This window comes from Ostrea edulis, chromosome 3 (assembly GCF_947568905.1).
Source record: "Ostrea edulis chromosome 3, xbOstEdul1.1, whole genome shotgun sequence".
Taxonomy (NCBI): Eukaryota; Metazoa; Mollusca; class Bivalvia; order Ostreida; family Ostreidae; genus Ostrea; species Ostrea edulis.
In genome coordinates, this window is record NC_079166.1 from 88,477,963 (window position 1) to 88,499,157 (window position 21,195).

Genomic DNA, 21,195 nt, shown 5'->3' on the forward strand with positions numbered 1-21,195 from the left:
TTGCAGCTTGGAGATGTTTTGACACTGTCCATGTTATGCTGTCGAATTCTTGCTTCTAGTCCACCCTGAAACAGTATTGCTGTCAATAGTAAGCCTTTGGTGTCTCATATCTGTAAGGTGCAGATACCTCATTCGAATTCCTAGGTACCTATTGATATCATAGAAGTTATGGTTCTTCTCTGAGATCCTTTGCTTCTTCACAAACTGCGGCATAGAATATGTAAAATGAAACTTCACTTCTTGTGGGGTTGCGTTTGATGCGTCGTAAGCATTTTCAACGGATGCGTTCTTGCCTTGGATTGATATATTGACAAGGTGAAGATAATCAACAGTGATCAATCTCATAACTCCTGTAAAGGTGAAGATAACGAACAATTGTCAATCTCATAACTCCTATAAAGGTGAAGATAACAAACAGTGATCAATCTCATAACTCCTGTTACTGTAACTGCATAGTTTTGTCATTTCAACGTAGAAGGAACCTGAATGCATTCGTAAATACGCAATCAATAAGTTTTATTTAAAATGCATGATTAAAACAGACGGTGATAAGCATTTGTTGTCGTAGGTTTATTACATGCTGCAGGTTTTTTTTGGCAAGATTTTAATAAAGATATCAATACTATGGTACAAACAATTAGGATAGTAAAAATTTAAATGAGTATAAAACAGCTTTAAAATACAGCTTGTGTTTTACAAAAAAAATTCTGTGTGATACCACGTGCTACTTTTACAGCATTTCTTGGATCTGCGTATTTCTCACTACAATTTTGGCGTAAATAAGTCCAACTAAGTTGTCGCACTGGACGTACTGATAGAAGTTTGGTACAGTGTCAACGCCTGCAACGAGACGGCACATCTATTTGTAAGTTCTTATCCTAAAGACCAACGTCACTGAATTAGTTCTCTAGTCTCTGGCGAAGTAATATTTCAACAGTCTCGTTCAAAGTCAGCATTTCGCAAATTGTATGGTCGATATAACTATACAACTTGTCTATGAATTAAATGATGTTTGATGTGTTTCATACCAATTCTTATGCCCTTCTTTACACACCGATTTTGACAAAGTATTATTCCGTTTATCTGTTCAAGATATAGGGCTCAAGGCGGGTGTGACCGGTCGACAGGGGATGCTTACTCCTCTGAGCACCTGGTCCCATCTCTAGTATATCCAGGGGTCCGTGTTTGCCCAACTCTCTATTTTGTATTCCTTTTAGGAGTTATGACATTGATCACTGATCGTTATCTTTACCTTTCCATCATTACTTGCTTATCCTTACGGTGTATGTTTGACGTGACCAAGGTTCAAGCGGGACTCGAACTCACAACCTCCCGATCACATGATGGTTGTCATTTTTATGAATTTTCGTCTTAGGTTATCTCCTTCTGTTACCACAAAATATTCCAGAATATGTAACATGTACTAATTAAAGTTTCACGTTTAATGGGATATATCGGATCCACATATGAATAAAAGTGAATATCGTTAATACAAAAAAAAACCGTCGTTGATATAACAATTTCGTCTGATGTAGAAGATTTGTAACAAATTCTGATTCTTACAAATAACAGTATAGCTAATGAAGGAACACAATTCGTGCCCATAGGAATGCCAACAGAATCCCAGAAGACTTGATCGCCAAGGCAATGAGGAGCTCCAGTATCTATTGTTTGTATGCATATGATGAGAGATTCTGTATATGTTGAAGGTTTCTGTATTTGTTAAGGGTTCCGTGTATTTAAGCTACTGACAAACAGCTTGATGGTACAGGGGTTTCAACAGTCGAGATTGAAGTCAGCATTTAGCAAATTTTATGGTCGTCAATATAACCTATCATTGAGTCAAATGCTGTCTGACATGCTTCATACCGATTGTTAGGCCGTTCTTGCCACACTGATTTTGACTACGGAAAACTCCGTTTACCTGATCAGGATATAGGGCTCACGGCGGGTGTGACCGGTCGACAGGGGATGCTTACTCCTAGGCACCTGATCCCACCTCTGGTGTGTCCAGGGGTCCGTGTTTGCCCAACTAACTATTTTGTATTGCTTATAGGAGTTATGAGATTGATTACTGTTCGTTATCTTCACCTTTCATTTAAAGGGTTAAGCAAGTGGTTGGGGGTTTTAATCTTTACTGGAGCTCCTCATTAACAATATCTTCGTAGTCTTTGGTGATCATGTCTTCCAAGAGTACGAATTGTGTTCCTTTGTTAACTGAACTGTTTTTATATTCTTATGAAGCAGAGTCTATTGAAAACCTTCTACGTGAGGAGAAATCATCTCTTGATATGACCATTTAGATCGACGACGTTTTATCTATTAACAATAATCATTTTCATTCATATGTCGATTCGATAAATCCCCGTAAACTCGAGATAAAAGACACCACAGGGTCCTCCACATCTGTTTTGTACTTATATATCTTATTGAAAAATAATATTGGCGGCAAACTAACAAGTAAACTTTATGACAAATGGGATGATTTCAGTTCCCCATCGTCAACTTCCCATATCTATGTAGTAATATTCCATTATCACCTGCATATGGTGTTTATATTTCTCAACTGATTCAATATGCAAGACCGTGTTCTGTGTAAGATCAGCTTTTAAATCGAGACAGGCTCCTGGCACACACTTTGATGGTACAAGGGTTTTATCAGTCTCGTTTAAAGTCAGAATTTCGCATATTCTATGGTCTTTATAATGAGTTTGTCAATACAACCTATCATTGGGTCAAATTCTGACTGACATGTTTCATACCGATTTTTAGGCCGTTCTTGGCACTCTAATTTTGACTACGGATTACTTTGTTTACATTATGAAGACATGGGGCACCTCTGGTGTCCAGGGGTCGGTGTTTCCCAACTCTTTATTTTGTATTCCTTATAGAAGTTATGAGATTGATTACTGTTCGTTTTCTCCACCTTTCATATGTGCAATGCTGTATACCACTCATCTATGAATTTGTGATGTACTAAGTATTTAAGCTATTATATACGTAAATCTATCATAGCATACCAACAATCTATGCATCTGTAATATACAATTGGTGTTGAAAGAATCTAATATATGAAAGGCGAAGATAAGGAACAGTGATCAATCTCATAACTCCTATAAGCAATACAAATATCGTAAATCTATAATAAATTTATATTCTACAAATGCAAAAATATATCAAACATCTCGGAGAATTGCTTTTCGCTATAATCGCAGAAATGAAAATCGTGAAATCATCACTACATAGAAAATTTAATCTTTTACACTTCCTTAAGGTTTGTCAGCTGTTTCAATCGCGAAGCATTTCTCAAATCTACAACATCAAAACGTATGACTTTTCTACACTTTACACGACCATTCCTCACGAAAAGCTAAAGAATATACTTTTTGACATTATAGACAGTTGCTTATTCAACAAAAATGGAAAAGCAAATATTCATATATAGTGATCAGTCATACAAAAAAATACTTTGTTAAATACCACTCTGATTCCACACACAGGTACTATGAAGCTGAAGTAAAAATACGCTAAAGTTCCGCATTGACAATATCTTTGTTAGAATCCCATGGCTACGAATTGTGCTACTTTGTTAGCTGATCTATTCATGTGAAGCAGAATTTATTCAAAAACTTCTACGTAAGAAGACAAAATCTCTTACTGTGGCCTTCAATATGACATTTAGATATATCGACGACGTTTTTTCCATTAAGAATGCTAATTTTCATTGATATGTCAATTCGATATACATGTATCCATGAGAACTCGAAATAAAAGACACCACAGAGTCGTGCATTTCTGCTTCATACTTAGATGTTTTATTGAAAATAAAGAAATGCGCATTTGGTGCATCATATCAATGACAAACTAACAACTCAACTTTATGATAAACGGGATGATCTCAGGTTCTCCGTCGTCAACGTCCCATATTTATGTAACATCATTGTTAGACTGTTCTTGGAACACTAATTTTGACTACGGATAACTCCATTTACCTGATCAAGATGTAGGCTCAAAGCTGTTTTGACCGGTCGACAGGGGATGTTTACAACTCCTAGGCACCTGATCCCCCCTCTGGTATATCCAGGGGTCCTTGTTTGCCAAACTCTTTATTTTGTATTGCTTATTGGAGTTATGAGATCGATCACTGTTCGTTATCTTCACCTTTCAACTATTTCTCAATAAAAGCTCAAATCTTACAAATCGAATTGAAAACCTAATACATAATGGAATTTTAGAAAAAGCAAATCAATTATGAAGCATTATTGAGGAAGAAATGGTTGTTGTAGGTATTACAACGGGGTAAACGATTGGAGTATGGAATACTTTTATTGTCGGCAAGACCTTAACATCAGAGTGAAGTTAGGATAAAGATTTGCACTGAAAACGTGAAAATAGATTGATATTATATGATATCAACTGACCAATAAGATCACTCGGTGTGTTCCAGATCTAGACTTGTGTTCCATTGACATTTTTCACGTAATGGTGTAACTCTTCCACACACAGGAGATAAGACTACTTGGATTTAGTTCACCAACGGTACTATCAGTGATCTGTCATCATAACGCAGCACTTACAATGACGGCCCTGCCTATACTCTCACTCCTATCTGGTATGTGATCTTTACTATCCGTAAATAAGGGTGTATCACTAATGTAAAATAACATTTGCTAAATATCCATCACGTGTACAAAATGGAAGACAGATATTCTGCTTCATTGTTGTTTGTTTGTTTTTTGTTTTGTTTTTTTTAGCAAAACTTTGAATCTACGATCATTCGTTATTGCAGATTATGCAGCTGACAAAAATAACAGTTTTAGTTGTGGTGGCCAAAAATTATATTTACAATACTGAAATGGCATGGGATGAAACTGACACTAGAAAATGATTTTGTCTTATTAGTTAGTGTGAACTTCCTCCGGGTTTACGATATATGGCGATATTGTGTTATTCTCCGTTTGAATTGATGGCGAAATATGACGTTGACGTCATAATGCCCATCCATCCAATCACTTTGAGGAAAATAGCAGCCGTGGGTATCCAATGACCGACAATCATGTGAAGTTATATGAAACCTGAAATTATCAGAATATTAGCAAAATATCACATGTCAGAATTCGATGTAGATATAAGCACCATGTCACAGTTGTTATTTAAAAAGCGTATTGCACCGAGCGTTTTTTCCTTTTTCTGTTTTGGGTGAAACATAATTTTACATTACATTTAGCTCTGGACAGTGAGTCTAGTTAATTGTGATGTGGTTTGCGCATAATCTAATTCCACACTACATTTAACTCCTGACGGCAAGTTTCGGTAATTGTGGGGCGGTTTGAGCGGAGTCTAATTTTACACTTCTTTTCGCTCTGGACGGCGAGTCTCGGTACTTCTGACGTGATTTGGACGAAGTTGAATTTTACCCAACTTTTTACACTTGACACCGAGATTTAAGGATTATAACGCGGTTTGGATGGAGTTTAATTTTACGGTACTATTTACTCTTGACGGCGAGTAAAGGTGATTGTAACGTGGTTTGGGCGGAGTCTAATTTTATACTACACTTACTCTTGACGCAATCGGAATTCCTCGAATGTCTCACGCACTCGACATCTTTGTCGAGTGCGCGAGACATTCGAAGAGATCCGATTGACATTTGATGGCGCGTCTCGCTGATTATGACGTAGTTTGGGCGGATTGTAATTATACGCTACTTTTTACACTTGACAGCGAGTCTTGGTGACTGTGACGTTGTTTGGGCGGAGTCTTATTTTACACGACGTCTTACTTCTGACAGCGATTCTGGATGATAGTCACATAGTTTGATGGAGTTTTTAATTTTACGCTACTCTTTACTCTTGACAGTGATCTCGGTGATTGTCACGTGGTTTGGTCAAACTTTAATTTTATGTTACTTTTCAGATTTTACAGTGCATCTTGGTGACTGTGGTTTGTTTTGGGCAGAGTCTAATTTTACTTTATTTTTCAGTGTTGATGGTAAGTCACATTGATTGTGACGTGTTTGGGGCGGAGTCTAATGTTACGTTATTTTTGCAGTGACTACTCCTCGGTGATTAGGATGTGGACTAGGTTTAATTTTTCGTTACTTTTCAGTACTGGTGGTGTGTCTCGGTGATTGTGGTGTGGGCTGGGCGGAGTTTAATGGGGAATGCCTTTACTTCAGCCACGATAAACATACATGGGCGGACTCTGCAGTGAGCATTAAAACTACTGTGGAATCACTTAAATTCGTGGGGGCCAATGGAGATTTTTAATATTTTGACGGGATGAAATTTTGTGGAAATGGTGTCTGTACATCGAAAAAATGTATAAATTGTGTATTTCCTTGTGGTCTGAAATTCGTGTGATACGGGTACCCAAGAAATCCGCGAACATTGAGCCCCCAACGGAAGCAACATTGTATGACAGACTCTGATCTATCATATCATTGTGACGACACGAATGAACTACTATCAAATTTATGTCAAAGGTCAAGCATATGTAATGGTTTTCTTTTGAAGACGTGTGTCACATTTGATTGATTGATTGTATCTTGTTTAATGTCCCTCATATGAAGACGTATGAAATTAATGGGGAATTTATTTCATTTTTAAAAGATTTTCATGAAATTGTCCGATCTTAAACAAAATAAGAATGAACTGTGATATGTGGACATCCTTTCGTTAATTGCATGGGAAGTTTAACTTATTAAATTTTTAAGAAAATAATATATTTCAACATGAATATAATGCCTTTTCATTATGGTCTGAAAACTTTGCAGTTATTTTTCCTTCTTCTTTGAATGACAAGGACGTCACCTTAGCGATGGAAATCCCCTTAAAAATCAGAATTTAAACATAAAATTCAACCAAATGTTTCATAAGGTTACTCAATACAGAAGAATTAAGTTACGTGTAAAACTTAAAAGTTAATGTCAGTAAGATTCAGTGAGATTCAGTTTGTGTAAATTTCGTAAACTTGATGTGCTAAGAATATTTGTTCATTACAGGCAAAATGTCATGCATTTAACAAAAGCTACATGGTAACAGTAGACAACCAACAGAAAGCAGACTACATCAACATGCTCCTCAGTACCTACCATCGTAAGTCTGTAGGGATAAACGTGTCATCGTAAGTCTGTAGGGATAAACGTGTCATCGTAAGTCTGTAGGGATAAAAGTGACATTGTAAATATGTAGGGATAAAAGTGACATTGTAAATATGTATGGATAAAAGTGTCATTGTAAATATGTAGGGATAAAAGTGACATTGTAAATATGTAGGGATAAAAGTGACATTGTAAATATGTAGGGATAAACGTGTCATCGTAAGTCTGTAGGGATAAAAGTGACATTGTAAATATGTAGGGATAAAAGTGACATCGTAAGTCTGTAGGGATAAAAGTGACATTGTAAGTCTGTAGGGATAAAAGTGACACTGTAAGTCTGTAGGGATAAAAGTGACATTGTAAATATGTAGGGATAAAAGTGACATTGTAAATATGTAGGGATAAAAGTAACATTGTAAGTCTGTAGATATAAAAGTGACATCGTACGTCTGTAGAGATAAAAGTGACATCGTACGTCTGTAGAGATAAAAGTGACATCGTACGTCTGTAGAGATAAAAGTGACATCGTAAGTCTGTAGGGATAAAGTGACATTGTAAGTCTGTAGGGATAAAAGTGACATCGTAAGTCTGTAGAGATAAAAGTGACATCGTAAGTCTGTAGGGATAAAAGTGACATCGTAAGTCTGTAGAGATAAAAGTGACATTGTAAATATGTAGGGATAAAAGTGACATTGTAAATATGTAGGGATAAAAGTGACATTGTAAATATGTAGGGATAAAAGTGACATTGTAAGTCTGTAGGGATAAAAGTGACATCGTAAGTCTGTAGGGATAAAAGTGACATTGTAAATATGTAGGGATAAAAGTGACATCGTAAGTCTGTAGGGATAAAAGTGACATCGTAAGTCTGTAGAGATAAAAGTGACATTGTAAATCTGTAGGGATAAAAGTGACATCGTAAGTCTGTAGGGATAAAAGTGACATTGTAAATATGTAGGGATAAAAGTGACATTGTAAATCTGTAGGGATAAAAGTGACATTGTAAGTCTGTAGGGATAAATGTGACATCGTAAGTCTGTAGAGGTGATAAGAGTGTCATGAGAGATGACCTCGGGGATTGACTAATTCAATTTGAATACTGCTAATCGCTCTCACTAGATCTAACTAATTGACTTTGAAATATGTATTTGCTATTTTAAGAGAATTTGCATATGCATGATAATAAATAATTTGTAATGGTGTTGAATTCTCGTTTCGAAATCAATATCATCTTTACCATAAAATATTTTCCATTCTTTTAAGTATGAAGATTTATTTTCTTTAAGATTTTCACCAAATCGGCTTCTGGTTGGGAGGTACTGACTATATAAAGGAGGGGGAGTGGCGATGGAGCGAGACCGGAACTGACATTGGTTCCTTCAATCAGTGGGGACCCGGATACCCAGATGGTAATCACTCACACGACTGCATGCTGCAAAACTTCAACGGGGATAATTCCATGTGGATCGATACGAACTGTGCCAGACCACACTACTATATCTGTGAACACGCGTAAGTAAACACTATTATATCAGTGAACATCTGTAAGTGAACACTACCATAGCTGTGAACATCTGTAAGTGAACACTACCATAGCTGTGAACATCTGTAAGTGAACACTACCATAGCTGTGAACATCTGTAAGTGAACACTACCATAACTGTGAACATCTGTAAGTGAACACAGGGGAAAAGTTTGAAATAAATCCCTCTAATAGGTAAAGAATATATCCTGTGTATGTACATCCGTGAGTAACCACAGTGAAACAACCTTAAAAATGTCCCTCTAGTAGACGAAAAGAGCCTGTAGGTTGCATTGAATCGTCAGTAACACACAGCGATCCTTACTTCCCCGGCAATATCAACTAGGTTTCACTATACCGTATCTTTGAACATCTACAATCAGACGAAGTATAACGATCTGAACACAAGAAACTGTTAGTGAACTGTCAGTATTATAATGTAAGACTGCTCACATACAACAAACTGTTAGTGAACTGTCAGTATTATAATGTAAGACTGCTCAAATACAACAAACTGTTAGTGAACTGTCAGTATTATAATGTAAGACTAGTACTGCTCACATACAACAAACTGTTAGTGAAATGTCAGTATTATAATGTAAGACTGCTCACATACAACAAACTGTTAGTGAACTGTCAGTATTATAATGTAAGACTGCTCACATACAACAAACTGTTAGTGAACTGTCAGTATTATAATGTAAGACTGCTCAAATACAACAAACTGTTAGTGAACTATCAGTATTATAATGTAAGACTAGTACTGCTCACATACAACAAACTGTTAGTGAACTGTCAGTATTATAATGTAAGACTGCTCACATACAACAAACTGTTAGTGAACGGTCAGTATTATAATGTAAGACTGCTCAAATACAACAAACTGTTAGTGAACTGTCAGTATTATAATGTAAGACTGCTCACATAAAACAAACTGTTAGTGAACTGTCAGTATTATAATGTAAGACTGCTCAAATACAACAAACTGTTAGTGAACTGTCAGTATTATAATGTAAGACTGCTCAAATACAACAAACTGTTAGTGAACTGTCAGTATTATAATGTAAGACTAGTACTGCTCACATACAACAAACTGTTAGTGAAATGTCAGTATTATAATGTAAGACTGCTCAAATACAACAAACTGTTAGTGAACTGTCAGTATTATAATGTAAGACTGCTCACATACAACAAACTGTTAGTGAACTGTCAGTATTATAATGTAAAACTGCTCACATACAACAAACTATTAGTGAACTGTCAGTATTATAATGTAAGACTGCTCACATACAACAAACTGTTAGTGAACTGTCAGTATTATAATGTAAGACTGCTCAAATACAACAAACTGTTAGTGAAATATCAGTATTATAATGTAAGACTGCTCAAATACAACAAACTGTTAGTGAACTGTCAGTATTATAATGTAAGACTGCTCACATACAACAAACTGTTAGTGAACTGTCAGTATTATAATGTAAGACTGCTCACATACAACAAACTGTTAGTGAACTGTCAGTATTATAATGTAAGACTGCTCAAATACAACAAACTGTTAGTGAACTGTCAGTATTATAATGTAAGAGTGCTCACATACAACAAACTGTTAGTGAACTGTCAGTATTATAATGTAAGACTAGTACTGCTCACATACAACAAACTGTTAGTGAACTGTCAGTACTGTAATGTAAGACTGCTCAAATACAACAAACTGTTAGTGAACTGTCAGTATTATAATGTAAGACTGCTCAAATACAACAAACAGTTAGTGAACTGTCAGTATTATAATGTAAGACTGCTCAAATACAACAAACTGTTAGTGAACTGTCAGTATTATAATGTAAGACTGCTCAAATACAACAAACTGTTAGTGAACTGTCAGTATTATAATGTAAGACTAGTACTGCTCACATACAACAAACTGTTAGTGAACTGTCAGTATTACAATGTAAGACTGCTCAAATACAACAAACTGTTAGTGAACTGTCAGTATTATAATGTAAGACTGCTCAAATACAACAAACTGTTAGTGAACTGTCAGTATTATAATGTAAGACTGCTCAAATACAACAAACTGTTAGTGAACTGTCAGTATTACAATGTAAGACTGCTCACATACAACAAACTATTAGTGAACTGTCAGTATTATAATGTAAGACTGCTCAAATACAACAAACTGTTAGTGAACTGTCAGTATTATAATGTAAGACTAGTACTGCTCACATACAACAAACTGTTAGTGAACTGTCAGTATTATAATGTAAGACTGCTCACATACAACAAACTGTTAGTGAACTGTCAGTATTATAATGTAAGACTGCTCAAATACAACAAACTGTTCGTGAACTGGCAGTATTATAATGTAAGACTAGTACTGCTCACATACAACAAACTGTTAGTGAACTGTCAGTATTATAATGTAAGACTAGTACTGCTCAAATACAACAAACTGTTAGTGAACTGTCAGTATTATAATGTAAGACTGCTCACATACAACAAACTGTTAGTGAACTGTCAGTATTATAATGTAAGACTGCTCAAATACAACAAACTGTTAGTGAACTGTTAGTATTATAATGTAAGACTGCTCAAATACAACAAACTGTTAGTGAACTGTCAGTATTATAATGTAAGACTGCTCACATACAACAAACTGTTAGTGAACTGTCAGTATTATAATATATTTACATTTGTCAATGCACTTCCTTATATGACAGTAGTAATGAAATTGAGATTCAATTTCGTGTAAGATGAAGTTGGTCACATGATCAGTCGTTTCTTGCTTATGAATACAGTTACCGCTGCAAAAGCCAGTTCCTGTACTTTCACCTGGCTTCTTGTTTATGCAATGCAGTGGGGGATTTAGGCACAAATTTAAATAATAGAGGCTGCGTATCATGACTAATACTTGACTTTTACACACACCCTTCGTAAACCCTGGATCCGCCAATGCAATGACATCATAACAGAAACAAACACAGCAGGATATTTATACATAGTTTATTTTGTAAACAAACAAGAATTTTGTCAATTTATAAAACAGAAACATTAAACATACCGTTCTGTTGTTTTATTTTAAACAGTTTTAGATACCGTCTGTAACTATGCCTAAGTTGTAACTTTTGCATGGCGAATTTATAAAATAAAGTTCTATGATATTGGAAGCGAAAAAATGTAGGCAGAGTTATAAGCCTATTTACTTTATAATGATAAGTTAACCTGTTGTTTCCTGGCAACTGCCATCACGGCTATGACTCGGCATGATCATAAGCGAGGCTGATTTCGAAGCTCGAAAAATTGTCCATGTCAGAGTATCAGTGCGAGTCTTCATTAAAATCCTACATCAGAAATCTCTCAAGTGAACAAAAACTCCATCACTTCGTTTTTATTTTCTCTTACACACACTGAAGGTAAATAAAAGAAGCAACATACCTGCACTTTGTCTAAATCTGTCCTACGGTCTCGAATCGTCTCATGCATGGCTACAACCGCGAATCCTAACGATGAACATGCCGTTGTTTCTTTTCAAAACCAAAAGAGCTTAACGTTAACCTGACCCATCATATCCTCCATCAATTCTCCCAAATCCTTTGAATTTCTGTCGAAATCTGTGTTCAACAATTGCGTTTTCAACTTTGTAGGCTAGACCGACGCCAGTTTCTCCATCGCTGATCGCGACCAAATCACATCACGGATGTAGTTTACTCTGCTCTTCTTGCCTTCATTTCAGTTAACTTTACGCTTTAAATTACCTTCATTTTACAACTGTTTCGTCTTTTTTAAAAACCTTTTCAATCAAATATCTATATCTTATATTCTCTTTGATATTGTTCCTAATCTTTTATTCGATAAAACTCTAACGAACTATATTTTGTGTTCTACGATCGTTATTTCGGTCATCTGCTACATAATCATGGAAGCTCGGTAAGAACACAAATCAAAATAGAAAATATAAGTATAAAAAATAAAATATCATTTTTGAGTGTTATTGGGACATGAAATGAAGTTGGTACGTCATCAAATCTACTATAACGCCCTTCGGGCGTTATAGGATTTGATAACGTGACTAACTTCATGTCATATCCCAATAACAATAAAAAACGATATCTTATTTCGTAAGTAACATTGCTCACATACAACAAACTGTCAGTGAACACTTTTCTGTAATGCAGTTCAACAGTACACATACATATTTTTCTGTAATACCATGTAAAATTACTTACACACAATTTCTCTATTTGAACACTTTTTGTATACTATGTAACGCTAATATGGTATTTTTCCGCTCAAAAAGGGAGTTATGATCATTTCCATAATTCTAAGTTCTATAACCATCATGAAATCATCATTAGTTATTTAGCAAATTATTTCACAAATCCAATGCTCATGATTTATTTTCTCTTTTTCAGTGCCCCAACATCTGTGATTGGTTGACAGTAAGACGCATGTGTAAGAAGACACTGTGTTGCTATTAATTAATAAAGTCAAAAATCATTATGAAAATATTCAACTTACTATTAATTGGAATATTTCACATCACTAGAATGAAAAGTGAAGATAACGAACAGTGAGCAATGAAAGGTGGAGATAATGAACAGTGATTAATCTCATAACTCCTATAAGCAATACAAAATAAAGAGTTTGGCAAACAGATTCCTAGTAGATATACCAGAGGTGGGATCAGATGCCTAGGAGGAGTAAGCATCCTCCATCGACAGCTCACATACACTTTGAGCCCTATATCTTGATTAGGCAAGCAGTAGTCAAACTCAGTGTGCCATGAAGGCTTAACTATCGGTATTGTAACGTGTCGGACCTTAGCGGTCAGTAGGTCCGTGCTCAGATTACTGAGTTTACTGAAGGTTTGATTAAGTAAAATATACAGATAGTGCGACACCTGCCTGGTGTCTTTGAATCAAGTGACCTATGTGTTTTAATGATGGCACCTGCCTGGTGCCTTATTGCAATTACCCAGTGACAACTGTCTATATACAGTCAGCCGACGCCTGCCTGGCATCTGTTGACAATAAGCATTCAATAATATGCGACACTTGCCTGGTGTCTTACTGTTAGCCAGTTGCCTTTCAACCAGTTGCCTATCCCTTGCAACTGTACCTTTACCAAGTGGCTACACTATCACAGTATATTACCTAGATATACTTACACAGTCTACTCCTAGAAACTAACGTGACGATTCTATTAGACTTCAACAGGGTGCACAGAATATTCATTCAAAGACTGGCACATAACACACCTCAACACTTTGGTTGTAATGTCCCATATACGCCACTTTCTTCTATATAGTAAAGTTTCCAACTATTGTATGATAAAATTACGGCAAACTGGCCCTCTTTAGACAAAAAAAAAATATGCTTATCATCTAACTTGATATCATTTATTAATGTTACTTGCTAATTTCTATTGTCAATCGACCAATTAATTACAATATTTACAATAATTAAGTATTAATACATAAAGAAGTAACGGGAGGTAACTCCTCTAACCATTTCAGTATGAAACATTTCAGACAGCATTTGACTCAATGATGGGTTGTATTGACAAACAAACTAGATTTGTATAACGACCATAGAATTTGTGAAATGCTAACTTTAAACAAGACTGTTACAATCCCTGCGCCATCAATTTGTCAGTAGCCTTGCTGGATTTAAAAAACTGATCATACGCAGATCAAGCTCTTGCATATCGAATGAGTTGAGAGATATAAATACCATATGTAGATTGTGTAAATGATATTTAAATGTGAAGATGTAATATTAGTCTTTGAATGTACAAGTTCACTTTCAAAGCGCCCATTTTTCTCCTAACCTGCCCTTAAGTAACAATAGAGATTATTTATGATTTCATATGGTTATGTTACTTACTCGGAGTAACTTATCTTCAGCCCGCGTTGTCATTCACTACTAAGCCCTTAATTAAACGTGAGAGCATCTTGTCCTTTAGGATACTCAGAATACGACGACGTTAAGAAACGGAAGACAGTAAGAAAAGGGAGATAATAAGAAATGAACGACCTTAACGAACGAACGACCTTAGTAATAAAAGAAAAAGTGAAATCAGTGCACAATATCGATCGTAACAAACGGACGTCCTTAATTGATGATGAATATTCATAACGTAGGTGAAACCTAAGAACGCTACATATACTTCAGAGGAATACTGTGTCAATGTTTATCCGTCAGTTGCTGGATTCACTTAAAAACAATGGACCAATAGTCTCGTGCAGTGTCTACTATTGTATGAGATATTCAGTTTAAACGAGATTTATTTAATCTTACAAAGATAGGGACATGATCGATTTGCGATACGATTTAAAAGCTTGACTAATGCCCTAGACTCAGATCGGTGTAATTAGTGGTTTTTTAAAGAGTCGAAATTTTCATACTATACACACTGTATCTGTGAGCTTCACTTCAAATCCCGAGGGGATCTGGGTTAAAGTAGGTCCTCAGTACCCCCTTGCTTGTCGTAAGAGGCGACTAAATGGGACAGTCCTTCGGATGAGACCGCAAAAACCGAGGTCCCGTGTTACAGCAGGTGTGACAGGATAAAGATCTCTCCCTGCTCAAAGGTTGTAACAGCGGAGCATAAGTCTAAATTTTGCTGCTCTTCACCGTTAATGATGACGTCTCCATATGAAAAGATACGTTAAACGATATACAATCAAATGCCGAACATTCACGTTGTAGGAATAGCCTCTACCCCTCGAAAACTTGTCGACTACTGTTGCGATTTTAAACGAGGCCGCACATACCGGAACGCAACGCTACGCTCGCAACCCATAAGTCCACGACTACACATGCGTAATATGAAAGTCATATCGACTCCTGTACGCAACCTAGAAGTTCATGACTACGCATGCTCAATATGAACGTCACATTGACTCGTGCACACAACCTACTAGTTCACAACGACGCATGCGTAATATGAACGTCCTATCGATTCGTCCATATAACCTACAAGTTCATGACTATACATGCGCGACATAAACGTCCAATCGACTCGTGCTTGTAACTTACAAGTTCTGTTTGAACTCTAGATACACTGGGAACGATTCTCTATTGTTGTATCATTTGACAGAAGGTTTACGTGAAACTGGTACATTTAAGTAGTTCAATCTGTCGTGATAAGACGCACTAGAGGATAACAAGGTCAACACTATTCACATGATTTCGTGATTAGTGCAATTCGTCATTCACATAATTCATAAAGTACATCTGAATCACAGAAAAACATCAGAGAAAACGATTAAGCCAAACAGCTTCTTTAAACTTTATAATCTAAACATAATTTTAAAATATTGCTCAGTGCATGTGTAAATTGTTCAGCAATAGGGGATAGGAATTGAGATCTAGCTTGTATTGTAGGTGTTTATAAATAATGGAAAGGCAAAACCCTTTATGCTTATGCAGGACCGCCACCCACTCACCAGAAGTTTCCCATGCTGTCGTTACTTTTATACTCAATAATATTATCAAACAAAATCTTGATTTCTTATCAACATAAGTTCGTTTTATATGTTCTAAGTTTTATGGTAATTAAACACTTCAGTGTATGTTCAAATTAGGGCTGAAATACAACGAAACAGCGAAGTACTGAAATACAACGAAACAGCGAAGATTTCTAACCAAAACATTGTTAAATATAGAATTTACTTATAAGTTATTTGCAGAATCAATACCCTCCCAAATTAGAGTAGGTATATATTATTTTTATGCAAAGGAAACTCATTGCTAATCATTGACAAAAGCATTGGATTTAGTCGGTCTGAAGAATCTACTGCCTTGTCATAAAGAAAACGCGAACCCATTGAATGGATTTCAGTAAAAGATAAACAGGTCTAGCCCCCATTGTATGTGAACCTGTCATCTTTAACAGATAAGTGACGAACAGTTCGGATCTTGACACAGCACGATTTCCAGGACATTCAGAACATGGCGTCCTTCGTCTCCTCTCTATTAGCCGCCCTAGGTAATTAGATTCCCCGCGGTTTTCTTTGTTAGTGATTTGATTTTTTAAGTTTCTCTTTTGTCTTCATGTTTCTCTCGGATTTTATAGAATTCCAGCTTTATTATATTTTTTTTTGATGAAAATATTGAGGTATGTTTCGTTGTTTCATTGTTTCGTTGTTTCGTTGTTTCATTGTTTCGTTGTTTCATTGTTTCATCATAAACTTTCAGTTTGCATCCTTGTAACTTTTCGCATTTTTCACCCTCAGTAAAATTATTACAGATAAATGACTTTATTAGGAAAGAGAGCTTTCCCACTAGATATCTTAATGTTTCTCCAGTGATTCTGGTGGTAGTGGACTCCAAATGTCCGTTAGATTGGGTACAGATTGAGACCAACTGCATTCAGTTCAATAAGAACCAACACACCTGGACAGACTCAGCTGTAAGTATTCTACATTCAAAACCCAGCATTACTGTAATTCACATCTCATAAAACTTTGTCACTTATGTTTCCTATTCTCTCATCATTTTATTTTGGGATCAGCAGATTTCGTGTAGGATAATTTTTCGTGTAAGATAATTTTTCGTGGATTTCGTAAATACTCTTATTCCACAAATTTCAGATCACAACGGAAATACATGTTTTTGTAATTATTATTATAATTTGAATGCGCAAAGATCATACCATCCAAATTTTATTCCAACGAAACTATAAAAGCTCGACAGTCCACGACAATCCCCACCCCAACCGCGAATGTACCTAATTTCACAGAATGACGGGTGGATTGTTTATTAAAACACTCATACCATCCACCACGTTCACTTTCCCGAGAATCTAAGTAACGAATTGATGAAATTTTAAATGTTTACTTTTGGATTTTTTTTTCTTCTAATCTTTTTTAGAATTTTTGTCGAAATATTGGTGCCCATTTAGTGACAGTGGACTCCGAGGCGAAGGATAACTTCATCAAGCAGTTCCTCAACGCCTTCGCTAGTAAGTTTGATTCTACCTATTTCTGGTCCCTTAAATGGTAGTATATACTATGCAGATTGAATTATTTCCCTGTCTGTCTCCCTAGCATGTCACATTCTCCATATCTTTCCGATCATAGTTATAAAACTCCCTTTGTAGCTATTCAAACTTAAAAACTAGATCTTACAAGTTTCGATATGCGTCGGAGTTATTGCTCTCAAGAGAGTAAGGCGCGAAAAAAAATGTTTTGTCGTTCAAAGAAGTAATAAACGCACCTCCGACGCAAAAGAGCTACTAGTGCATTTTATTTCCTTTCATACACATGTACATGTATCTCTACATGAGTTATAACGTTTGAGCTGAAGAAGAATGTTTCGTTGATTTATGCTTTATTTTCAAGAATGCTTTTTGTGAGATGAAAATGTAAACAAGACAAGAAAATGAGTGCAAGTCCATTACGGTATTTTGATATGTTGCGGTGATCTTGTTCACTCGTTCGTATACTAAAGATCGTACAAAATGTGTGTTCCCTACTGCGATCATGTGCTCCTTTGGTTTGTCCTCGTGTTCAATAATTACACAATTCAGTTTTCATCAAATTTCAAAACAGGGTTATCTTCTATAAATATGCGAATTGTTTTTGATTTTCAAACACATAAGGAAAAATCAAGACTGGGGTCATTGAGGGGGAAGTCAAGATCAAAATCATTTAAGGGCAAAGATCGAGGTCACTGAAGTTGATAATGAACAGCATGATCACTGAAAAGGAAAATAAAGATTAAAATAGCTGAAGGGTAAAATAAAGATCAAGGTCACTGAATAGGAGAGAAATATCAAGGTCACTAAAAGCGAAAGTAAAATCAAGGTCACTGTGGGGTAAGGTCCTACACATTCCTGCATTCTTGTTTCCATAGTAACTAGTACGCATTGGTTATTGGTTGTTGTTTTTTCCATCAGGTAGCAAACTACTTCCGTCTCATTGGTGGATAGGGGGAAGTGACTTCGCTGTGGAGGGAACTTGGCAATGGTTGACCGGAGGATCCGTCGGGTCTTACAGTGGCTGGGGCCCAGGCCAACCGGACGGAAACAACACTGCTAACTGTATGTCCTACAGATTCTTTAACAGAACTACCATTGGTTGGTCTGATGACCTCTGTGCTCCACACACTCACCACGGACATCACAGCCATTTACCAGGATACATCTGCGAGAAACCGTGAGTCTTTATACTAGTAAATAGATGTGTAAACCTTTAGTGAAAAGTTGCGAGTCTTTACACAGAGTGTCCGGGTAGCGCAAAGTCAGCGCTCTCGCTTCTCACCGCTCCGACCCGAGTTCGATCCCCGTGATAGGCAGTGGTTGTATGTGAGAGGGTATGGCGGTCGGACACGTGGGTTTCCTCCGGGTACTCCGATTTCCTTCCACGTAAATGACCCCCAAGCGCAAACATCCGTGCATCAAACGACCCCATTGGAAATAAGCTTTCGAGCTTTCATGGGTTATCCTTGGTATTTATGTATGTATGTTTTGTATGTACCGAATAAACATTTATTTTATTTAGTTAGCAATGTAAACCTTTAGCGAGAAGCCACAAGTCTATACACAGTTATGTAAAGCTTTCTCACAAAAGATAGACATATATAACTTCGCTTGTAACACACAATTTAATTGGTTTGATTAAGTTAGATAAATTCCTTTGATAGAAAATTCGTATTATCTTTTGTACAATTAATATATCATATTTTTGAAAATTATCCGCTTACGCTTTTTGCTTCAATATCTTTAAATGAAGACTTTTAAACAATTTACTATTATTCAAATGCTTTGTTGAAGATTACCAAACATAAGGCGTACATCATAAATCAACATCATATAAAATCAATATGAATATAAAATCAGCATATCATGATGACGTACTACTGTATATGACATAATGATATGCATGAACAATCGTCAATCAGTTGTGATGTCTAGCGGTCGTTGTAGCAAGTGGTTTGCCACGTAAATCGGAGGTCGTGTGTACACTTATACAGTGGACACGTCAAACATGTGTAGGATTTGTTCCTTTGTCAAACGCTCGACATTTAGAAAAATTGAGAGTTTAGGGCTGAAGCTTTGTCACTGAAGGTGTTGGCACTATAGAACCTACTTTAACGAACTTCGGTGCCCTGCATGTGTCAAAAATTGTGACACTTTATGTATAGCTGGTGACGAATCAATATCAGTGAATAATGCTCGAAAAGACGTAAAACAAAAACCTGTGCTATATATGTCATAGTCATCAATCTTTCATCATGTAGATGATTCTGTATCAGATTTATAAAACTGTTTGTTCTTCTCTTCAACAGATTGTCTGCATTTGCCTCTGCCTCTGTAGTCGTGGGATAATGTATTTACCTACCCCGGGATACAGCTGATGTGAATGTATTTTAGAATAAAACATTTATCTATTTCTCCACTTGATGACAGAAAACAGTCCATGCTTTGTTTTGGCTTCCATCGCTATCATTGTATTCTTTATAGGATATTTGAGATTCATCACGGATCGTTATCCTCAACTTTCCATACAACATTACAGTAAAAGGTGAAGATAACGAACAGTGATCAATCTCATAACTCCTATAAGCAATACAAAATACAGAGTTGGACAAACACGGACCCCTGGATATACCACAGGCGAGATCAGGTGCCTAGAGGGAGTAAGCATCCCCTGTCGACCGGCAACACCCGCCCTGAGCCGTATGTCTTGATCAGGTAAACGGAGTTATCCGTAATAAAATAGTGTGCAACGAACATCCTAACCACCAATATGAAACACGTTAGACAGCATCTGATCCAGTGATAGGTTGTACTAGCAAAGTAGATCATTATAACGACCATAGAATTTGCGAAATGCTGATTTTAAACCAGACTGTAGAAACCACTGTAACATCTCTTTGTTTGTCAGTAGCCTGCCTTGATTTTCATGCACAGAAAAAGCTCTTGTGTACCGAATCAATTGAGAGATACAAACACCATTTGCAGATAATAGTGGAATATTGCTATATAGGCATGGAAAGTTAACATTATCGCGTTTATCATACAGCTGAGTTGTCAGTATGCTGTTCATATTCATTTTCAATAATATATCTAAGAAAGAAACATATGTGAAGGACTACGTGGTGTCTTTTTATCTCGAGTTCACTGGGATATATCGAATCGACATATGAAAGACAATGATTACTGTTAATAGATAAAACGTCGATATATCTAAATGTCAAGTTGAAAATCACAGCAAGAGATTTTTTCTTCTCATGTAGAAAATTTTTGAATAAACTCTGCTTCATAAGAATATAGAAACAGGTCAGCTAACAAAGGAACACAATTCGTGCCCATGGGAATTCCAACAGACTGTTGGAAGACCTAATCACCAAAGACTACGACGATATTGTTAATGAGAAACTCCAATATATTTTTACTTCAACTTCATAGTACTTGTATGTGGAATCAGGGTGGTGTTTAACAAAGTAAATGTTTAGATGATGATCACTAAATATTTCCTTTTTCCATTTTTTTTTTTGTTGTTGTTGTTGTTGTTGACAAAACAAATGTCTTTGGTGTCAAAAAGTCTAATCTTTCATTTATCGTG

The 21,195-nt window shown here is 36.2% G+C and overlaps 2 protein-coding genes across 3 annotated transcripts; both read left to right on the forward strand.

Moving 5' to 3' along the window:
• The first annotated feature begins 4,457 nt into the window (after positions 1–4,457).
• Positions 4,458–13,127, forward strand: LOC125673727 (perlucin-like protein). Its single transcript, XM_048910509.2, has 5 exons — positions 4,458–4,612; positions 6,109–6,209; positions 7,004–7,097; positions 8,389–8,614; positions 13,034–13,127. Exons 1-5 carry the CDS (start codon positions 4,579–4,581, stop codon positions 13,056–13,058), a joined length of 480 nt encoding a protein of 159 aa, XP_048766466.1. The 5' UTR covers positions 4,458–4,578; the 3' UTR covers positions 13,059–13,127.
• Positions 13,128–16,216: 3,089 nt separating this feature from the next.
• Positions 16,217–20,040, forward strand: LOC125673721 (perlucin-like protein). Of its 2 annotated transcripts, XM_056159344.1 has the most exons (6): positions 16,217–16,337; positions 16,521–16,613; positions 16,933–17,036; positions 17,498–17,588; positions 18,525–18,783; positions 19,916–20,040. In XM_056159344.1, the coding sequence occupies exons 2-6, from the start codon at positions 16,577–16,579 to the stop codon at positions 19,953–19,955; spliced, it is 531 nt and encodes a 176-aa protein (XP_056015319.1). In that variant the 5' UTR covers positions 16,217–16,337; positions 16,521–16,576; the 3' UTR covers positions 19,956–20,040. The 2 variants fall into 2 exon arrangements, with proteins under 2 accessions (XP_056015319.1, XP_048766457.1); XM_048910500.2 differs by lacking the exon at positions 16,217–16,337 and having other exon boundaries at positions 16,504–16,613.
• The last annotated feature ends 1,155 nt before the right edge of the window (positions 20,041–21,195 follow it).